The sequence below is a fragment of the Pezoporus occidentalis genome, unplaced genomic scaffold (assembly GCF_034315485.1).
Source record: "Pezoporus occidentalis ecotype Australia unplaced genomic scaffold, CSIRO_AGI_Poc_V1 ctg94, whole genome shotgun sequence".
Classification (NCBI taxonomy): Eukaryota; Metazoa; Chordata; class Aves; order Psittaciformes; family Psittacidae; genus Pezoporus; species Pezoporus occidentalis.
This window is the reverse complement of record NW_026916304.1, coordinates 183,669-205,667: the sequence shown is the minus strand read 5'-3', so window position 1 is coordinate 205,667 and position 21,999 is coordinate 183,669. Positions and strand designations below refer to the sequence as shown.

At 41.0% G+C, this 21,999-nt stretch overlaps 1 protein-coding gene across 4 annotated transcripts; it reads right to left on the bottom strand.

The window, feature by feature from the left end:
* Positions 1-16: 16 nt before the first annotated feature.
* Positions 17-21,560, bottom strand: TLCD4 (TLC domain containing 4). 4 transcript variants are annotated; one of them, XM_062606123.1, is made up of 7 exons: positions 21,434-21,560; positions 16,033-16,198; positions 12,066-12,155; positions 8,016-8,074; positions 6,119-6,213; positions 3,990-4,063; positions 17-706 (listed from the first exon to the last, which is right to left on the bottom strand). In XM_062606123.1, the coding sequence occupies exons 2-7, from the start codon at positions 16,185-16,187 to the stop codon at positions 391-393; spliced, it is 789 nt and encodes a 262-aa protein (XP_062462107.1). In that variant the 5' UTR covers positions 16,188-16,198; positions 21,434-21,560; the 3' UTR covers positions 17-390. The 4 variants fall into 4 exon arrangements, with proteins under 4 accessions (XP_062462107.1, XP_062462108.1, XP_062462109.1 ...); XM_062606124.1 differs by lacking the exon at positions 21,434-21,560 and adding an exon at positions 21,219-21,331; XM_062606125.1 differs by lacking the exon at positions 21,434-21,560 and adding an exon at positions 20,412-20,435.
* Positions 21,561-21,999: the final 439 nt, after the last annotated feature.

Below are 21,999 nucleotides of genomic sequence, written 5' to 3'. Positions count from 1 at the left end.
TCTGTTTCCTAAAAAAAAGAGAGAGAGATCTTGATATTCACTGGGTTTATAAAACACATTAATCTGAGAAACCTGAGTGAAACACTTCAAACACACTGGTGGACAACAAGCAAGTCACCAGTCTGCTCCTTTCTAACTTCAGCAGCCTGTAACTGCTTAGAACACACACATGGAACTCATTTGTGGGAGCTTTTGCTTTTATTCCTCACCGGACACGATCCATAAAGCGTGGCCCTGGGTGTGCAGGCAGTGTGGTTAGGGAAAGAGTAAGGTCAGTACAGAGGTAATACCTTGTTTTCTTAAGAGGATCATTCCATGGCAGAAATGTGCACTGTTTCAGTGAACCCAGATTACTTTCACAGCAGGAATTGCATTTTATGTGTGTGATTTCTAGTCAGATTTGCCATTTCTGTGAGTTTTGACTTCCTCCCGTCCGATAAGACAGATGACTCTGTAGCAACCTTTTGCAATTTTGACCATCCACATCACGTTCATAATATCCAAGACAACGCTTGAGATAATCCAGGCGCTTTGGGCTGCAAATCCTAATCTGTGGAAAGCCTCTGTTCCAAAGGAGGAAATGACATGGCTGTAATACACAGGCATGACGGCAATCCTCACCACGAAGAACACAACTGTCATCAGCAAACCATTGATGATGTTGGCCTTGGAAGATTTGGGATATCCCAGTATTTCAAAGAACCACCTGCAAAAGCAGCATTCACAGAGATGAGGCAGACTTGAAGCCATCTCATTAAAGAAGGATTTTATTTCGTTTTTTTAAGCAGTAAGTTATTAAATGCTTCCACCCTTATAATTTCTAAATTCTTACACTGTGTCTTGGCTTAATTGTAAATTCTTCCGCTTGGCTGAAGCCCACTTAAGCGGTAAGTGATAACTGGTATACTGCAGAATAACATAAAATCCCAACTGGAACCGGAAACCAGTTGACAACCAGCATCCTTTCAGTGCCGTTGTGTAATACACTTTATAATTTTAATTCAAAATGATAAATTTCGTATGAGACGTTTAGGGTAAATGATACAGATTACTTGATACTACATTTTGCACCAACGGGCAACTAAAAGTCTAATTTCCTCCCCCGAAAGCAATTCTAGCATTGTATTTGGATACAGTAATTTAGACAGTGCTCTAGTTTCCAGTTTCTCAGAGTTGGGATTGCTTCTGTTCCTCCCCACCAGTGTAAATGGCACTAAACCATGTCACAGCCAGGTATGTTATGAAAAGATAAAACTAAAAAGCCCCTCTCCTGCTACTACTACTGTAAATGGTCTTTAAAAAGTAATTACTGCATATAAATTCATTAGTAGACAGGCATGATTTATGTACTGCTTCACACACAGAACCCCTGCGTTGAACTCTATTAGGAAGAGGAATGCTTACACCAAAATAAACACAAGGAAAATCTGTGCAGCAGTGGCAGGTTAAAGATCAAAACAGAAGAAAATTCCTTAAATCACTGTATTCGTGATGGGAGATGGGGAGGAAAAGTGGAATAATCTGTTTATTTCCAAGGAGATATGAGGGTAAAACTATTTAACACAATACCAGTTCTAAAATGGATTTTGAAAGTAATTTTCAATTTAATTACCTACAGATTAATGCTTAGTATTAATTAGAGATATACTAGGTAATATATATGTTAGGTAATTAGAGATATACTAAAGAGAATTGCCAGACATCCAGCTCTAACAGAAGTAACCTGAAACAGTTAGAATCCAGGTACTCGAGGTGGCAGCCCAGCCTAGAAGCAGGATACCTCACCACAGAAACACTCACTGGGATGACGAGTAGAGAGAGCTGATATCTTTGGTCAGACTGCCAATTAGAGCCTGTACTTTCATTGATATCTACAATGCAGATTCCAAAAGCAATATAAAACCAGGGTTTAAAATACACTGCAATGGGACAGTGTAGAAGACTGGACATCTGCTTAGCAACTTCCTTCTCCCAGCAAATTCAGCTAAATACAAGTCAATAAATCACGTGTATCACTACAAGTTTACCCACAACAGTTAATACTTAATTACATAGATGCTGATACTAACATTACAAGATTTAAATGCTTGGCATGGAGACAACCTCCAATTAGAACTCCCTAACAACACAGACAGGAAATACATAGACAGTTCTGAGATTAGAGTATCTTTTTATACTTTAATAATAGCTCTTCTGGTAATCCTAAGAATGCAAACATGAAACATAATGGAAGCCATTATCATTATTCACTACTTTCTGCCTTGAGGGTCTGGTTCTCTTCAAATTTAATTAAAAAAAAACTGAAATAGTCACACAAAACCCCACCCAAAATAACCCCAAAAAACATTCCTGCACTAAGGAGATTATGTCCCTTAGCGCAAGAAACTATTATCACCTGCAGTGATTTCTGGTGTTCTGAGAAAGCAGTAAGAGCCCACATTCAAAGACACATGATCTCCTCCCAGGCATTAAAAAAGTATAATGCCTATTACTTTTAATAGCCAGACATACCACAGTGCTTCCTAACACAGCCTGAAAGATAAGCATTAGTACAGGTACCACTTCAACCCAGGATGTACTTCTGTCTCAGGGGAAGTCAGCTGGGACAACAGCCATTCACTCAGATATGAATGTCAATATAGAAACCTAGAATATAACACACCCTTTTTCATCTTCTTACTCTCCTCTTCCTTGTATTACTAAAAATAAGTTTAAAGAAGTTTACTTATTCCTCAGTTCTTCTGTGCACACGGAGCACAGACTACATTAGACTCTAATCTCTGACTCCACTCTGCTTGGGCAAACGGAAGCAACTTCTGGAGACCTCCGTTATCCCAACTTTCCCTCCTGCAACTTCAATTTGCCAAGCTTATGTTTGAAAGGGGTCTCAGCATAATCTTTTTTATTCTTAGAAATCCAAGGAATGATGCAGTCTCATCAAATATTTTGGGGCTTACAGTCATAATGCAGTGATGGGTAATACTCAAAATACCCTGTCTGCAGGAGGACTACAGTCCCTCTTTGCCTTACATTATCCTTTCTCTACCAGATGCCTGGAAAAGAAAACAGATGGCACACACGTACAGAAGTTATGGGAGAGAAGGACAGCACTGCCCTATACCAAAGCCCCTCTCCTGAGGTGAGGTTTTCCTGGGGCAATCCCTGTACGAAGCTGGATCACAGCAGCTGTGGCACAGGAGAGAGGTCACCTTCCCCGGAGCATTGCAAAACTCTCCTGCTTCCTTTGCCTGTGGTACAGGGCATCATTGTGCTCCCTTTCTGATACCCACAGCAACAATTCTAGTAGCAACACTATGTTCAGAAGCCATGGCAGGCTTCAACTCATTGAGCTCTGCAAAATGGCTTCTGCCACTTCCTTCTTTGAACACAAGTATGAAGATTAACCAGGTATATTTAGGTGCTTTATTATTTTTCTAGTTTAAGTCCTCAAATTAATATCCAGATCTATTTTTGAAAGCAAATAAAGAATATGCACTTATATTATTCTATGTATTCATATATTAATACCGATCTATACGTGTGCAGCACTGCAAAATAAACTTCCAGTTATGTAGGACAATGCAAATCCATTCTAGGATCCTGATGGTGTTATCTTTTCCTAATCCACAATACTAAAAAAATCCCTATTGAAAATGATGGCTTTATTAGAATAATTAAATGAACATAAAAGGGATAATGAACAATATTATGTTTATCAGGTTTTCTGTTCAGTAGCTTCATTTTAAAATGGCATTAGATATGAAGATTGGTCTACTCTAAAAAGGACCTCGGATGAATACATTAGTTGCATTGCTGCAGCTATAGCAGCAAAAAAGGTTTTCACATAGTAATCCTTAGTTTATATATATATTTACAAATACAATATATATAAATTCCCGTTTGACAACAGAAAAGACTTCCCAAGTGACAGAAATCATGATACAAATTAAGTTGTAAAGTAATGATGCAAACATTCCCTGAGCACTTACCGCTGATTGACAAAAGGAGTGGAGAACTCTGCGAGCAGACGGAAGTTTCCAAAGTAAGCCAGCAGACCTTTGCTCTGGTTAGCAAAACAAAGCAGACATTGAAACATCAACAGCGGAGATGTGAAACCTTGATTACAGCCTTCAAGTACACACAGACTGACACAGCGTCTCAACTTCTTTATTAAAACAATAGCAAACAAGTTCACCAGCTCTAGGCTACTTCCTCCCAGCTTCAAAGTAAGGTTTACCTCCAAAGCTGCAATCGTCCCTTCAGGTAGCTCAAATCAGTACTGTTTAAATTAAGAAGCTTACAGTTAAGTGGCCATGGAAAGTAGCAACACAAGACTGGCACAAGTTAGGTTAGAATTATAATAATGCTATTACTAAGAGAATTATGAAGATTTGGGGTTTCTCAATGTTTAAACAAGCCCAAAAATAAACACCGTAAGCTAAAGAAAGGTGTCTCTGCATTGGTTTAAGAACATAATTCACCCAGTGAAGATGAATTCCCAGCTCTTATTTGGCAGCAGAAAGGGCACATAAAGCCTTTTCTTGCCTCTGACACGCTGCAGGGGAAACCCTTTCCAGCAGTTGTGTCACAGCCCCAGCCATGCCCTGTGAGTTGGAAGATGATCACATCTCCTCCGTGGCAGCATCCATACGACTGCGTGGCACATTCACATTGATACATGTTGCAACTGAGCACTTTCCTCCAAGTGACAAAGTACAGCATATTCTCTGCCTTATCGTTTGGTTGTGTTCCATTACACAATGGCTAGGCCAGCAGCAGATGTAGAGATAAAAAGACTTTTAAAACATTTTCATAGGCTTCATGAACAATCTATGTAGTGCGTGTCAGGATTCCCCTTTTCCCCATCAAACACATTTGTACCCGCTACTTCAGTGATTTCACGGCAGTTCACACTACACCAAACAGAGAATCTCTGCTCTTCATCAAATTCTTTCCTATCTTTAAGAGCTGTATTTTAAATAAGATACTTAGGAGTAACTTTCTCTGAAGATAAGAGAATGAGAGTAATACACAGACATCCAAGGGCAGAGCTACAGCCAAATAATAAGAACTGATTTAAATGAAGCTCCCACAAAGTAGACTTTGTTTAGTCCAGAAACAACTAATGATTTTCCTGCATCAGGGATTAGCCTTGCTACTGGTATTTTCATTTCTCTAATCTTCAGTTCTAATTCACTTTCATCCATGATAACATTAGAAGATCCAATTATCTTCAGCCCGAAACAGAGCATTTACTTCTCAGTATACTTCATCCCCATTATGTGGGCAATCTGACAGTAATCTGGTACCTCAACACTTTCAGCACTGTAAGGCTGGGATTCACACAGTAGGCAGGCAAAGAAATGTGGTAAATGAAGTAAAATGCATTTTGTAAGATTTCTTTTTTACTGCATAAGCTTTACAGAAGGAATTCAGGAGCATTATTCTAGAGGTCAATGGGACTTCTATGAAGTCACATGGGCAGCTTTGAGAACTTCCAGCAGCAGCAGGGAATAACGAAGTGAGGTTTTATCCTAGGACAGTATCCTTCTCTTCCCGTTTTCCCTTCAGTGTATGTATGTGACAGATATTTATAGATAGACACAGTTAATCATCCACTGTTTCACCACCAAAGTAACCGTAAAGAAAAAAGCCCATGCAGCTGATTGTAGCACATCCTGCACCAGGATTATGGATCACTGACCAATGGCCTTGCAATACAATCACAAGCAGAACATAACCCCTTGGAATCATTTCCTTCCAATTCTTCAACTAACTTCATACTTGGGGGTTTGTCTGAAAGCCTTTTCTACAACCATTTGAAAAGGCCCTCTGTCAAAAGTCCCTCTACAGCAAAAACCGAGTAGAGTTTTAAGCTCAGCTGTCAAATAAGTTACACATTTGCACTGAAGGACTCTAATAGTGAAATATTACACATGTACCACAAATGACTGATAAAACCATTTAGAAAGTAACAGTGACTGTAAACAGAAATACACCTTTCACAAAGCTAAAGCACCAACCAATGAAGAACTTCATAAACATTAAGCAAATGAGATCTCTAAATTGTCTTCAATGCCACCTGCTTGTTATGTGACTGGAAAAATACAGCACTCACCAGTACAAAATAGTAAGCATACAGAGCTGCCAAGTGATGTATTACAAAATACTTGTCACCAATTGCCTTCCAGTAGTAAAGAATAAGCAACAAATCTATAAGAGAAAAGAAATAACGATAAAGAACAATTTATTATATTACCTTTTACCTCGCAATAGCTTTAGAGGTGTAAAGGCCAACAGAGGTTATCAGTAGAAACTCTCTATCTCAGAAGAGAAAAACCTTTATTCTGAGGCTCAACTTTAGTCAAAGCATTAAGCAACAGTTTTCTTCCAACAGTTGCTATAAATTACAACTTTCCACTTCAATTAGAAGTGCAGAGGCTGAAATATCTTGGAAGAAAAAAGTGCATTCAGACTCTTGGAGCAAGACCTCACACTTCTGAACCCAAAGATTTGGAAGAAGTGAAAAAACAACCAAAACCAGAGGGGATGGGGGCTACAGCAGGCATAGCCATATACAAATACATGCAGGGATCTATTACAGGGCACTTGTGAATCAAAAAGGAGTTATATTAGCTAACAGTGAACCATTTACTAAAAATATTTTGCCAGGGACACTTGGAATGAGAAGCATGTTTGCTTTCTTTAATCAGAACTTTCCATTTACTGCAGCAGTGATGCAGTGGGCCTGAGTTAATGCTTTGACAGAAGCATTCTTTCTTCTCCCATGATGGTCTAAGATTTCAGAAGATTTTTGTACTGGAATAAGCAATTTCTGACACCCCCCCCCCCTTGCTCCAAATGAGTACTTTAAACTGGAATATTAGTGACCAAGGTTTCCAGTCAAAGACTTTACTCTTGTGCCTTTTGTATGTCCAACTAGAGTCTTGATCTCTTTTGTATTAGCTACCTTCAGGCAGGACTATATATATCACCTGACATGGCTGCTCCACTTCCTATTAATAATTAAACATTAACTATACAAGGAAGTGAGAGAGAATGAGTGGCCAGGCTCAGGTCTCTGTTCAAAGGCATTCATTAATTCATCATGAAATTCTAATGCATAATTATTCAGAAATAGATACCAATGAATTTAAACATGAAAGCTGAAGTTCTTATGGAAAAAAACAGAGACTTAAACTAACCCACAGATTAACAGAGGGTGCCAATCACCAGACTATCTCCAGTGGGGTGAGAAAACTAGTCTGGGAGATAGTGAAGTCCAATCTCTGACCAGACTCTGTCCTAACATGAGTACCTTTCCCTGAAAATAGCCCAAGCCACACCAAGTTCTTGCTCTGATAAGTCAGTATTATCTCCACACACCATAAAAGAAAGCTCCCAAGCAATTTGCAGCAAAATTTCCATAGCAGTTTTAGTTGACAGTAAATAATTAAGGACACATATATGGGATAAAATGCCATTTCAAGAAAATAATGAAAATTGCCCCATTGTATATGACTAAATTTTGGCTTAAAGGGAGACTAAGAGGTAGGCAGGCAGGATCCTATGGCATCATTTGCCTCAGCTTGTACTGAAGGCTATTAAAATCCTTCTGCCAGCATTCTGAGCTCATAGGAAGAAACATATGACAATAGAGCCACAAGCTGTAGCCGCCCCAAGGGAGCGAAGGGCACTGCTTTAACACCTTCTCAGCTGGCTGAAGGACAAATCTGAGCTGGAGTTGGTGGTTGTGTAGCAAACCATCATGAAGCCACACAGTGGCACTTCCTCCGTACTTGGGGAGATGATATTTCATCTTCCACATCCACTGGCAAGATCCTGTCATTCCACCACAACCCACAACTCCATTAGGAATTCTAAAAGGCACAGGAGAAACTGCATTGTATACACATGTCACATCCCTGGCACAGTGACTCAGTATAAATATATAGGCATAGTGACTCAATGTAAATATGCAGGTTCTGTGTGTTATATACACATTGCATAATTACCAGAAATGAGGTAGCCTGTGGTAATAGCAATATTCAGTTTCACAATTGAAGGGTCACCCCTGCAAACATACCAAAAATACATAGTTATACCCTTTGTAACAAGGCAATTTGCAAAGGATATACATATACCAAACACATAATGTCTATCAGGTCACCTTATTCTTAGCCCATCAGCAAGATGTTTCAAGATTTGGTTAAGAAAGGTCCTAGTTATGTAAATGGATTCCTTTTTCACCCACCTATAAGTCATCTACTAACTACCTTCACCAGGAATACCCCCTGCCTTGGGGCAGAGAATGCCCCAAGAGCCTTGCTAGAGTCTAGAACTGGAACAGAGCACATACCCTTAGCTGGCTTCTCTGAAAAGAGGATAAAAGAGAACACTGCATCTCCATTTTTGTTCTTCTGCCAGTGTTAAAACTTTGTTAAGGATGACAAAAATATCTTGCTCAGCTGGTACTTTTCATATTCATAAGAGGATGGATACTTACAGGGATAAACAGAGTAGGAGGAGACATGAAAGGAATTATTTGCCAGTTCTCTGAAACCAAGGAACCTTTGAGAAGAAAGGCTTTCCAGAGCAGTTTCACACCTTCTGTCCCTTCCCTTCTGATGCCAAACATTCAGCAGGCATTCAGTAGCATACAGACAACTTCAGGTCCTCAAGGATGTTCAACAAACCCAAACTTGTGAATACACCTCAAGAAAGGGAATCATCCACATTACAGCACTTATCCTTTCCTCCACCATCCTTTGTATGGCCACATTTTGAGTTTGGTAAGCAAATCTCTTTTCCTTAGCATAAAGATCATAACATGTTTTTAACTAAGTAAGCTTGTTTGTGTAAGTATGAATTGAGGTTCAAGTGACAGCTCTAGAGATTTACCCAACATTGACTGCACAAGACAAGCTGTGAAAGAAAGTTTTGCTGTAAACCTTTTGAGATAAAAGGAACACAACTCTGCTTATAGCACCTCCAACACAAAGTCTCCCTCAGCTAGAAAACAGTAAAACGCTATTACTTAGCCTTTATTTTTTAATCCTATTGGAATGAAGCAGTGGAAGAGATTTCCTGTATTACTACAATCTGTTCACTAAATTTTAAGGCCTTCTCAGCATCTAACACTAACTGCTTCCCTGAGGGAGAGGGAAGCTTACAGGAAAACAGGATTTGCAAAACCTCATTTCTGCTATTAGATGCGAAAAAAAAACATGACTAGGAGAGCCTGGAGCTCACTCAAGCCCTTAAGAATGGAGCCATAGAAGCTCTCTTAACTACAACTTGAAACGGGGACATTTTTCCACGGCTTCAAAACCTGGTTTTGTGGCCTATGTAGGTTGAAGGCCGAGTGCTTCTTTTGGTGTACATCTTCTGAAAGTCACAGCTAGACACAGAGCATAAACAGATGTTTTCTCACACGCTGAGGCTCTTGAGAAAGTTACAGCCCTCCCATTAGAGCTCTATCATCACACCCAAACTTGTAAGTGCTCCCAACACACTTCGGTAAATCATCACCAAGATTGAGCCTGCTCTGAAGAACCTTCATATTATTCTCTGGAACAGATGCAAAGGATTGAATGTATGCTTGTTCCATGGTATTGGTAAATGTGACTTAACTGGATGAGACATTCACTTCCCTCCGTTCTTTCCTTGAGAATGGTCACCTTGCAACAAACCTTCTATGGACTTTCTAAACCAGCACTTCAGCAACATATAAGGCTGCACTGCCCATCTGTCATATCCCTTCAAGAAGAGTTCATGTTAGAATTCCAGATTAAGATTAATTAATGGGAAACTCAGAATTTAGCCTACAGTCTTCTAGATTTCCTAACCTGTTTCCTTGAATGGGAAGTGCAATGGAGCTTACAAGCCCTGGTGTTTGCAGCCTAGTTTTGAAGCAAGCAAGAATGAGGAATGGCAAACAGGGAGTTATCTGAATAAGTGAAAGGGAAGAGCTCTCTCTTTTGTCATTGCTAAGGAGGTACGTGTGGCAAATGAACTACACATGAACATGCACAGGCAGATAGAACAAACAGAAGCCCACATGACTATCTTCAAACTTCTTTGCAGATAGAGTCATATAAAACACTAATCAAAGAGTAATGACTATCAAGTGGACAGCTGTATGAAGAAACCTGTTCTGTGAAGCTCCAATTAGCTCTCACTTATTTACAAATTCTCCTTTTCCCTATCTGATCTCTAACAGAGATCACTCACTTTCTACTCTGTTATTCTCACCACCTCAAAAAGAATTTCTATGTCATCTTTGTTAGGTAGTCTGTATTACATAGAGAGAAAAAGCAAAGTGTTCTACAAAGTCCTAGAGCATCAAAAAAGATACACATACACTATGCTGATGCTTCCCTCCAATTTATCAGTGCTCCAGTCTCTATTATCCTTTGTTAGCATCTATCAGACCTAGATTCAGGCATTACCTGACAGTAATACCGCATGTCTCCGCTGAACCCAAACGCTCAGCAGGAGTCCTGATCCCTTTCAGGACATACAGGTATCATAGGCATCATGCGTTTAAGCTTCACACGAAGCCAGAATTTAGGTTGACATACATAGAGGCTCAGAACTTGTCATTTGCCATTATAGACAGAGGTATCTTTAAATCCCACAGAAAAGAGCTGACTGGATACTGTTCAGTCAATGACTACACAAGGATGGTGGCAATTGTGAGAGAGAAAGAGTGTCTGTATCAAAACCTTCCCAGTAGTCTAAAATCAGAGCATCTGCGTAATATTTTCAGGCTTCCTGAGCCAGAACAGTGCAAGAAAGCTACATGAAGGATTCCTGGACATTTACTTAGAAACTGCTAAAACCAGATGCAAAAATATGTCTTGTATTGTTAATAAGAGACTCCTACAGAAAGCCTTATGCATCCTTCATATCTGTAAATGACTAAGTCCTATAGCTTATGCTTGCACTGCAAAAGGACATTAGTTTTCCAGACTGAGCAGCCCTGCAAGAGGCCATCTGGCACTTCCCATATAACTTGGTGGTTTTCCTCTTCAGTCTTATTCAATTAAAATCAAGACTAAGAGTAATATAAAAAGTCAGCCTTAGAAGAAGATGCACATCTGCAAATTCTGACTTCACTGGTAGGAGAAAGCCTAATGCAAAGGTGTATTTCACTCACAGACTGCATGTAAGTATTTGTCAAGCCATGGGCAGTATTCTCTTTGGTCTTCCTTTACACTTAATCACTTGCACGAACATGAATTCAAATCATTGCAACTGTTTTAAGTACACTGATACTTCACACAGTTTAGAATTACTAGCTTAATAACTGAGACCACTGATTCCCACATCTGGAGTATGTTCTGTGCACTTTCAGTTGACAAGACCCTGACACCACTAAGATAATTTTGACCAGGCAACAGTGTACAGAAATACTGCCATGAAATGAACCCAAAGCTCTCATTTAAAACACACAGATTTGATACACTTCCACTGGATTTTAATATATAAAGTTTTCCTTACTCTACCAAATGCAAATAACACCACTGACAGCAATCACTGTAAACAGATCCAAACAGAAGAAACTATTCAGAAGCAATATTGAAATAAAGGGGATTGATTTCTGATTAATTTGATTTTTTCCTGGAAATACACCAGGATGATTTAGTAAATGCAAAGATTCAACTTATTTATCATCACTAAGAGGCTTTTATTTCGGCTTTCATGACTTCCTTTGCACTATTTAGAACAAGTTCTACTCAAAGAAAGCAGAATAAAAGCTTCTATCTAATAAACCTTACCACATGAGACACACGAGAGATGTCATAATAACATGCTGCTTTCCAACATGATTAACAGATCTCATAAGATATCCAGACTGTACTTTGTCTCACTAAAGACACCAGAATGCAGTGACAAAAAATCCAAAACAGGCAACCATTTAATCATCTATTACTACATATAGAAAAGGCCAGTGTTACAATTACTGCATATTTTAATGGGATCTTAATTATTTCAGTAATGAACATACTCAGTTATGTTACTTCATTGTATAAACACAAGATATATGTAACACTCCTTACCAGAGACGGTCAGCATTAACGGCGTCATCGTATACCAAAATATAGAGGCAAAAGCCACCAACCACCAAGGCATGGAATGTGGACACTGTCCTAAAAAAGAGATTACAGTCACAAGAAGGTACTGCCACTCACAACTGTCTATACTGTGCTTAAGCTCTCAGCTGCATCCATATACCTCTGTGAAAGTCAATCACCTCTTCTTTACGGTACATCCAACTGCAATACAATGAGAGGTGGGAAAAACAGTCAAAAAGAAGGAACCTATTAGACTGGAGCAAGGGGCCTCTTAAACAAAACACAAGGTCTTAAAGTAACAGATCTTCATTTTCCCCTATACGAATGAATCCTTAAAGACATCCAGTTCTCTAACAAATACTTGCTGTGTTGTCCCATTTTGCTGGCAAATCTGTATGCAATCCACACTGACACTGGCCCACGAGTCCTGCAGCAAATTTCTCCTTTCAGGCACCAAATTAATAAGATGACCCACAACAAATCTGCCAAGTGAAGGTTTTGAAAAGAGGGGCATTCAATGAAAAACTTATCAAGGTAAGCATCGGAATTTCAAGTGCATTTTGAGTAGATTCTGGCTGTCAAAGAGAAAACTTGCATAACAAAAGGTTGTAGCTGAGTATCTGAGGTGTAACAGCTACAAGTTCATATGAAGGAGCAGCTCACTTTGCTTTATTTACACTCCTCTTAAAGCTTTGCTTTATTTACACTCCTCTTGTCCTATATAAAGTCACAATAATCAGAGTTGCCTTGGGTACTACACACTTCCCCCTCCCCATCCAAATGACACCAGTCTCAAGTATACAGGGTGCATGCACACTGTAGATAAACTCTGAATGTTAACAAGCACTTAAAAAGAGCTACCTATTTACAGAGGCCCTGACAGGGTTTCTGCCAGCACACAGGACACGGTCATTCCTGCCCTTTGGAGTCCACATGTATTCTTGGAAGGCAGAACAATGCAATGGGCATGGGTTCAAAACATGTCACCTTGTTCCTCTAGCCATGGGTTTAACACTGCTAGAAACTGCATTTAATCCTGTGTAGCTGCTGTTTGCTCTCCCAGTTCTCAAGTGTGACTAGGAAGGAAAAAAAAATGTGCTAAAATAGCTCTACTGAATCATGGATAGCCTTTAAAGATGAGAACTCCAAGTTTGATGCTGTGTCATCAGAAACATCTTTGCACCGTATTCACAGCACGAAAAATAGGCACACAAATACAGAGATGCTGTTAGTTATTAGTTTTGTCTTTGTACATATTAAATACATGTATTTGGAAGTCATTCATATTTTAAATGTGCATAGATCACTCTCAGGAGTTTCAACTCCACCATGCAAGATTTGAGAAAACCATCTTACTCCCTCTGGAAGACTTTGCAAAGACAAAGTAGGTTGCAAATAAGGGTGATGTTCTCCTTAATGTGCTTAACATGAAGTTTAGTTAGTTGTGAATGCTGTGCGTTCATAAGAGAAGTCTCTATTTATGATTTGTTTAAAGAGTATCATCATGTTATTCTCAGCACTTTTTCAACAGTGTTCCAAAAAAATTAATGCAGATTTATGCAAGCTGAATAGTCAAATGTAACAAGCTGGAGGAGAACATTTACTAACCACTAGCCACAGGCTGCTTTTGGGTTAAATCTTTTTATCTATTTAATAAACAGAGAAAATTTAAGTTATCAGGATTAAGACATCTGCTCTTACAACACAGAGTTAGCAGAGAGCTAGGAACTTTGCTTTGTCTTTAAAACAAAGCATGGCACATAGTATTAGCATTTGAGAAATGCCTGGTTGTTTTGAACCTGAGGAGAAGATAATGGTGAAAGAAGTAAAATTTGTCTTAGAATATATAGATCAGTTGCAATTTGTCTCAGGAGTGGCTCTTTGTCCAAACCTTAGTGTTTGGAATGCAAGCTATACACAAGCACAGCACACGGAGGGGGAGAGGATTAAAAAAAAAAAAAAAAAAATCAAAAGGAAGAAAGAAGCAGATTGCCTCCAACTCTGGACTTCGAAATTGCTATAGAAGAAGGGGCAGAAGGAGGGAAATAGTGCAACACTTCATTTTAATATGGAATCTAGGTCAGTCTGTCAAGCTCCACACAGTTCTTTGAGAATCTGCCAAAGCTTGTATCCTTTAACTCCTCATTAAACTGCAAAGAAACAAATTGCACTGGTAAGTTGCATACTTATTCCTTTGTTACTGAAGCTACACATACTTACCAACTGCTTAATAGCAGTACAATCATGTATTAGCAGAATAAGTGACAGGAATTTATGCACAATAAAATAAAGAGTTCTATTACATTTGTGTCAAAGTCCATTTTTTTACTCAATTTGAGCATCTGCATACTTAATATTCCAGAAGCAATTACATTATTGGTTCTTAATTCTTGGAAGGTCAGAATGAACAAATTGGCAGCATGGAAAACACAGTCCAGAGCTGCAGTTCCAATGTTTGATTACAAAACCCTCCAAACTGTAACAATGCATTTTCAATGCTGCGGCTCATTTCAGGCAGCTGAGCTGATAAAAATGCATAACCATCCTCTGTGTCAGTTCTGTTGGCAGTTTCCTTCAGGCCTGCCAACAGAACCATTTGTGTGAGTGCTCCCTACACCAGTTCAATATAGGACAAAATAACAACCATCTGCTTTTAAATCATTTAAGCTAACCCAACTCACTTTACTGGGAGATAGTAACTTTCTCTACCTGCACAGCTGTCTGCAGAATGCATATACGGCCATCTACATCCGCTGAATTTGTAAGATACCCCTTGGGATGCCCCTTTGTTTTGGTGAAACACTGCAGCGTTGAGGCAGTTTGACAGAACATTGGTTAGCAGAGTTAAGAGTCAGTCTTACGTAGAAAGGCAAGCACAGTTAGCCTTTCTTTCACTTTCCTCAGGTGTAACATCCACAAGCTGCTGATGAATGATACGTTGTGTGTCATGCCTTCTAACTCCAGAACTGGATGCAGCACTGGACCGCAACTCATTTATGTGCTAACATCTACATCCTGCTATCAACCCTAAGAAAAAACTTGGAAAGAAGTAAAAAAAGGTGCTGTATCAACTTGAACAGCTCACTACAAAATAGCCCAGAGATTACAGAGCAGGTTATTTCCAGCAAACCTGCTATATGTGAGACAATTCACATGTTATTATGCAAAGCTGTTACAACAGCTACGAGGCATGGAATAAGTTCTCAGAAAGCCTATTATGTAATTCTATGGTCACTTGATGTGGCTTAGAGACAAAAGTTCAGCTCCAGCATGATAACAGTTTAGTTTAGCTTCCCTGTCTGCCTCCATTGTCAGTTGTAACATAGAGATAAACCTAACCTGCACTGATATGAACTGGCATCCTACAGCGTTGTTCTGGCAGATAGGTAGTCATAGATCAAACTGAAATTAAGGTGGTGCCTTTAAGAACACTGCAGGTGGACATTTGCCAAATGGAAAGGCAAGACTATTTGAGTTGCTAATGCTGCCTAGCACAATGGAAACAACTTTAGAAGCATCCACCTGATGCTGCCTTTAAATAGCGCTGAGGAGGAACAGTGCTGCAACAAATGCATTTTGAGTGCAGCAACAATCACATAGCACAGTTTTGAGCTTCAAACTGGAGAAAAACCTGCAAAATATTTTAGAGTTACAATAGGCTACTCAAGCATAAAGTTATACTCTATCAATTCATTTCATCCAATGAAGCTTGTATACTATACAGAATCACAGAATGGTTAGGGTTGGAACTAGATGATCATAAGGTTCTTTCCAACCACCACTACATACCCTTTCAAATATATTACAAATAAAACTCATTTTACTATATTTCCTTTATGGCTCAAAAAGGCAGGAAAGCACCCCGAATCACAGGGTTAAACATACATAGGGGATTCAGATGTTGACAATTCCAGGCAGGTCATTAGCTGGATTTTGTTTTGAACACTCTTACCTTGAATTCCATTCGATCTTCCTTTTCTGGCTGAGATTGTTAAAACCAGGTGTTATTCGTGTTGACACCCAAGAACTTAAAACATGGAACAGGAACTGAAATACAGTAAAACTGGCAACAATAATGCCAATAATCAGGTTGCTGAAGGAAGCCATTTTTCTTCAGCCTGTGAAGAGAAGAAGGTGGCAATTTAGAACCACAGACTGGTTTGGGTTGGAAAGGACCTTAAGATCATCCAGTTCCAACCCCCCTACCACAGGCAGGGACACCTCACCCTAGGCCATGTTGCCCAAAGCCGTGTCCAACCTAGCCATTTAAGTGCATTCTGCATTGAACTATTTTAAGCAGCCACAGAAAGTGGTTTTGACAGCTAACTTCTCAACAGAAATACTGCTCACTAAAAGTTTCATCTTGCTCAACATTTCCACTTAAGCCTTAGTAGTTTAAGGTATCCCCAAACTTACACGTACTACACATTTTCATTGCTTATGGTTGTGTGCATTTTATCTACACAGAAAGGGCAGGAGAACCACTGACCAGTGCAGCCACTAGCTCAAAAGCTTCCACTCCTGTCCCAAGATGCTCCAGAGTTAAAACTAATCTTGTTCTTAACCAGACTGACTGCTGCCAATAGGGTGTTAAAGGCAACAATGAAATTGGGTAACTGCTGTAGTAGAGAGATTCTCAGGTCAGCCTCAGGAAGCAACAGCCTTACTGCAGCTTTATGTTTGTACACTTTAGGGAGACAGCAGTTCTCAATTTGCACTCTGTTCACAGATCAGCACATAGGCTATTGCATTTGAACTTCTTTTTTCTTCATGTGAAAGTCTGAACTTCACACTATTTCAGAGCACACCAAGAAGTTTCCTATGATCAGAGGTAACACACTTCTCAGGTGGTGGGTGTTTAGACCTTCCATGAGGTCTAAAACAATAGCGAATCAACTCCAAAGGTAAATGTCAAGCCTCTAAATACTTCAGTCATTCCTCCCAAGTCACCAACATTTTGCAACACATAAGCCACAAATTTCTGCCATAAAAATCATAAAATCCCAGGCTGGCTTGGGCTGGAAAGGACCTTAAGATCATCCAGTTCCACCCCCCTGCCATGGGCAGGGATGCCTCACCCTTGACCACATCACCCAAGGCTCTGCCCAGCCTAGCCTTGACATATATATGTAGTTGGATGGTGTCGTGGAGTGTTTTATATTCCCAGACTGACAAAGATTACAAACTCATAAAAAGTCAATTTGTATGAAGCTGAACAGAAAAGGGGGAAAAAGGCAAATGGCTTCATTTAAAATACTTAAATAATGATTTTAATAGCTCTTATGCTGTCACTTGTAGTAGTTATACCAAAGAAAATACCTAAAAATAACATGAAGACTTATGCTGGCATAATTTGATGGTACTACAACAACCTAATGGTCAGCAAAAACTGATACAATTACACAATGCACTTACAGTTCCCATGCATTAGAGACTGAGGGAACACGCCTTAGAGTTTTGAAGTTATATCTGCATTGCAGATAGAAAGAAACTTTAGGTTGGGGAGGGCAGAGCAGAAAGAGAAGCCCACCACTTGGAATAATAACTTTTCAAAGCATTAATTACGGTATTCTCACTTGTTGGTGTAAATGGTGAGTATATTGAAACACAGGTTCCATTTAAACTTAGAACTTTAATGAAATGTGTATTACACACAGGCCAGGGAACAACGTAGTTTTGTCTTCAAAGATCTAGAAGCAGAAGGTTCATTGATCTCAAACTTTTCTTCCCCTCCTCCTCTTTCTTTTCTCCCCCCAAAACTGAAGAGTAAAACCAGAAAGTGAATTACCTGACTCTGACTGGTACCCACAGTAAAAGCTACAGCTACATAAGCAGAATGCAGGGCAAATAAGAGCAGATTTGCTGAGTGAAACCTGCATCCAGATCAGGGATTTCAAGTGTTTGCTTCAGACCAGCTTTAATCCTGTTCTAAGGACTCTGCAGTGGTTAGACTGTATTTAATGTGCTATTCCTGCTCAGTATAACCCAAAAGGCACCCAGCTGGCATGATCTGGGACAGCTATGCATCATAGACTGAAGGGCCGTAAGCAGGGTGGGATCACAAGATTCAGTTCCCAAGTGCATTTTACTTACTCCAAACTCAAAGTTTAATGTATACATGCTGCAATGCATTGCAACAAACTTGCGCTCATTCCAGTTGTTTATCTGATGGCCTGTTCTAGTTCAGCAGCATACATCCTATAGCACACTCTTTAATGCTAGCCTATTAAAACTTCCAGTCCGTCATGGTTTAAGCCCAGCCAACTCTACCCCAGCCAAAACCAAGACAATTTCAAACACCATACTGAATGTATACTATACATCCACTGTTCTCTCAAGTACTTTTTACTTTTCTCTGCATACTTTTCCATTTGCCTCCACTGATCAAGAAGATACAAAATACAACTCAAATTTGATGCCCTTTTTGACACAGTCTAAAGTACTGGAGACAATGGGTGTTAAAGTTGATTTTCTACAACTTTTCTATCTGAAGGAATAAAACAATTAATTAAAACTCTTAATCTCCCAGTTTAAACCTACTGATAAAACACTGTGGGGTGTCCATTCCAGAATCTGCTCCTAGGGACAACACTTCATTGTTACATCATCTCATCTGTAGTAAGCAAGTCCTCTCTTGGACTGTGCAAGTTAAAAAAAAACCCAGCTGGTTTCATTCCTAAAGGAGGAAACCAAAACAAATGTGGAAGACAATTCTCTTCAGAAACACAGCAAAACATCAACCACACCTGCTTCATCCTTTTGACTAGAACACAGCAATTCTCATGATGCTACCCATTCTATTCACCTGCAGTGACTATACTGGTACCTCTGAGCTTCAAAGCCACTGACTTAATCTCTTGAACAAAAGAGCCCTATGTTTTGTTTTGTCTCCTTAGTACCTGAAGATTTTATTAGATAAGTAATGTGTCAGGGTGTGACAGGTTTTCATTTTAGTACAGCAGATTATGGAATTAAACAGAAAACCACCCAATCACCCCTTGCAAGAAATGCATTAGAAAACCTCATCTTTTTACTCGGGAGCGTGTACAGGGAATTCATTTTAAGGAAAAGCACTTGTGTGGACATTGCTCGATCTGTCTTCCAGAAGTATCATACTCCTGTACCTCTCAGAAGTCTCAGCAGCAAGTACAGAACTGTGATGCCCACAGAGGAGAAAGGTATGATGGTAGCAGAGAAGAAACTAGTCACGTGGCCTCTGTGGCTGGTCTCACAGATACTCATAAGCACTTTTGCAAGACTGATTTCAGAAGGTGATTTCATACATGTTTATCAGGATGACGCTTAAATACATTACATACCAAGTCCAAGAATGTCATGCTTTACCTAGGCAAATTTAGAGTGCTGTGTTTTCATTCAATACAAGGACCAGGTGTAAACACACTACTTCAAGTGAGATGGAAGAACAGCTCAGCTGTAAATGCTTTCTCATTATCTCATTTTCAACTATATCACATTTAACATGAAAATTAACTGTTGTTTACCAGATTTTATTTCAAAGAAAAATCATTCCTGTTGGTGAACAAAAGCTTATCACTTAAAAGAAACATAATAAATTTCTGATTACATGATTTCTTTGCCCTGGGAACAACGGCCGAAGTTAGCATGCCAAAAGCAGCTTCAACTACGCTGTTTTTCTACCCCTCCATCTTCTTACGGCTGTCCTGCAAAGTCTGATCAAGATAGAGAACTTCATGGATTAGATATGAGCAGATACTCTATTGCCCAAACTGTATGATCATTGATTACCATTCAGTCTGCTGATACGGTTTTTGAGCTAGTGGAAGGCTGGGTGGGGAGGGAGGTGTAGCATAAGTACATTGTAATCAGGGAAGAAAGTACTATGCCCAGGTTGGTTCTTCACCATTAGTTTGTTAGCAGTGGCCTTTTCCTGACTTACCCTAAATCACTGTCTCAACCATGCAGCTGAACTGTGATTACAAGTGATGGGAACTTCACTCCTGCAGCTTTTCAATGTAGCCTTTAGGTAAATAAGTACCAGTGAATACTTTAACAATTTTCAGCAAGGTATTGCTTACACGTGTCTAGTGCAGTACCACGTTATTCTATTGACCCCAGTAATTCTGAACAAGCTACTAACACAGCTTTCAATCAGAGTAAGCGCTGGAAATACATTCAGCTATCAACATGCTGTGGTCTTCCTACAATTCCATTTCTACTTGAAATTTAGAAGAAAAAGCCCAACAATATCAAGTCCCAACATTCATTCACCCCCAATATGAAACCATCATGAAATTCCAACAGAAACAAGTCAGAACTTACTGAAAGAGGACAAAGGAGCAGAAGAGTTACCTAGCATTGTACCATCAGTGGCATTTAGCAGTTATGTCCTCATTCCACTGCTTCCACATCAATCTTCACAAAAACAAGAACTGCAGCTGCACAGCCACACAACATAGTAGGGAGGTGCAGAAGATGGCATGAGGCCTGCAGCCTTTACTCCTTTCAAGGCTGGATTTCAAGATGAGTTGGATCAATGTCCAAACAAGATTACACTGTAAAGCTGCCAGTGATACCAAGGCATCCCATCCAGCCCTATGCTCTCCTGATAGGTTTAAAACTGAGAGCCAAATCCAAACCCTGTGAAACTCGCCACACTAATCTGCAGGGAAATGCGTGGGACCACTGACTGTTTGCACAGTTTATAATAAGCCTAGTAATAAAACATCTGCAGTGCCTGAGTTTTGCTGCGCTTCTATTGCTCCGAACAGATCAGACATACTGCATTCAATGGCTTAGCTCAGTAAGCAGCGTTAAGGAGAAACGCAGCAAAACCCAAGCTATTCACAGCTTAACCCGCTCCCGTTTCTAGCCAAGGCTCCCCACACCCCAAACTCCACTTCTCCTGCTCTTAAAACGCCAAAGCAACCAGCGGGTTAGGCACGCTTTCAACACGGACCGGGTAAACAGGCAGAGCTGTGCGCTGCGCTGGCATTTACCTACATCCATCTCCTCAACCCCGCAAGAAGTTTGCAGTCGGAACGCAACAGGGAGAAGGAGAAATCACCCCCTCAACCCCTGAGGGGGCAGCGAGCCGCGGGGGTACCCTCCCCAGGCCGGCTCCCGAGAAGCGCAGCGCTCCCCCGCAGCGGACATTACCGAGCTTCCCCCGTCAGCCCCGGCGGCTGCCAGGCAGCAGCAGACAGCGCTCGGACCCACCGCGGCCGCTGCACTTCGTGCGCTCAGACCGGGCTGTGGCCAGCGGACCGCGGGGGGCGGCGCCGAGCCGGGGGCGGCCCCTCGCTGAGGGAAGGAGACAGTGAAGGGGCTGCACCGCCCCGGCCCCTCAGCGGCCCCCTGGCCGCCCGCCTCACCTGGGAGCGGGGCTACCGGCTCCGCAGCGCCGCCTCCGCCATGCCTCCCCGCGGCGGCGGGCACGGTACAGCCCTTCCCCGGGCGCAGGATGCTCCGACTGCGGCGATCGGGTTACGGCGGGCGTCGCCTTAAAGGGGCCGAGCCGCCGCCGCCGCCACCTGCCGCCGGGCTCCGCTCGCTGCCGCTGCCCCGCCCGCGCTCTCTCCACAGCAGTTCCCGCCGCCCCTCAGCGCGGCGGGTCCACCACGGCCGGGGCGAAGCGCTTGCGGCGCGGAACGGCACCATCCGGCAGCGTTCTCCTGTACAGGGGGCCCATTGTCTGCAGTGTGTGACGAGAAGGGCGCTGAGGCGGCCGGCCGTGCCCCGGGGAGCCGTGCGTGCGCTCCCTGGCAGCGCTGCGGAGCAGAGGGTAGCACCGGTCATGCGGAGAACAGGTAATGCGGATGTTCGCTGGTGCTAAATGAAGTGCTGTGAGTTTCGTCCGATTGTTTCTCATTTTATGGTTTTGAGCTGTTGGCAAAATTAAATGTGGTCATGGTAAACAGTTTTCTAACTAGAAAGCATA

Coding starts and splice junctions, on each gene's coding strand:
- TLCD4 (XM_062606123.1), bottom strand. CDS start 16,187: ATGGCTTCCTTCAGCAACCTGATTATTGGCATTATTGTTGCCAGTTTT. Junction 8,075..12,065: donor GTTAATGCTGACCGTCTCTG/GTAAGGAGTGTT, acceptor GTATGTTTGCAG/GGGTGACCCTTCAATTGTGA. Junction 707..3,989: donor ACTCCTTTTGTCAATCAGCG/GTAAGTGCTCAG, acceptor CTGCTTTTGCAG/GTGGTTCTTTGAAATACTGG.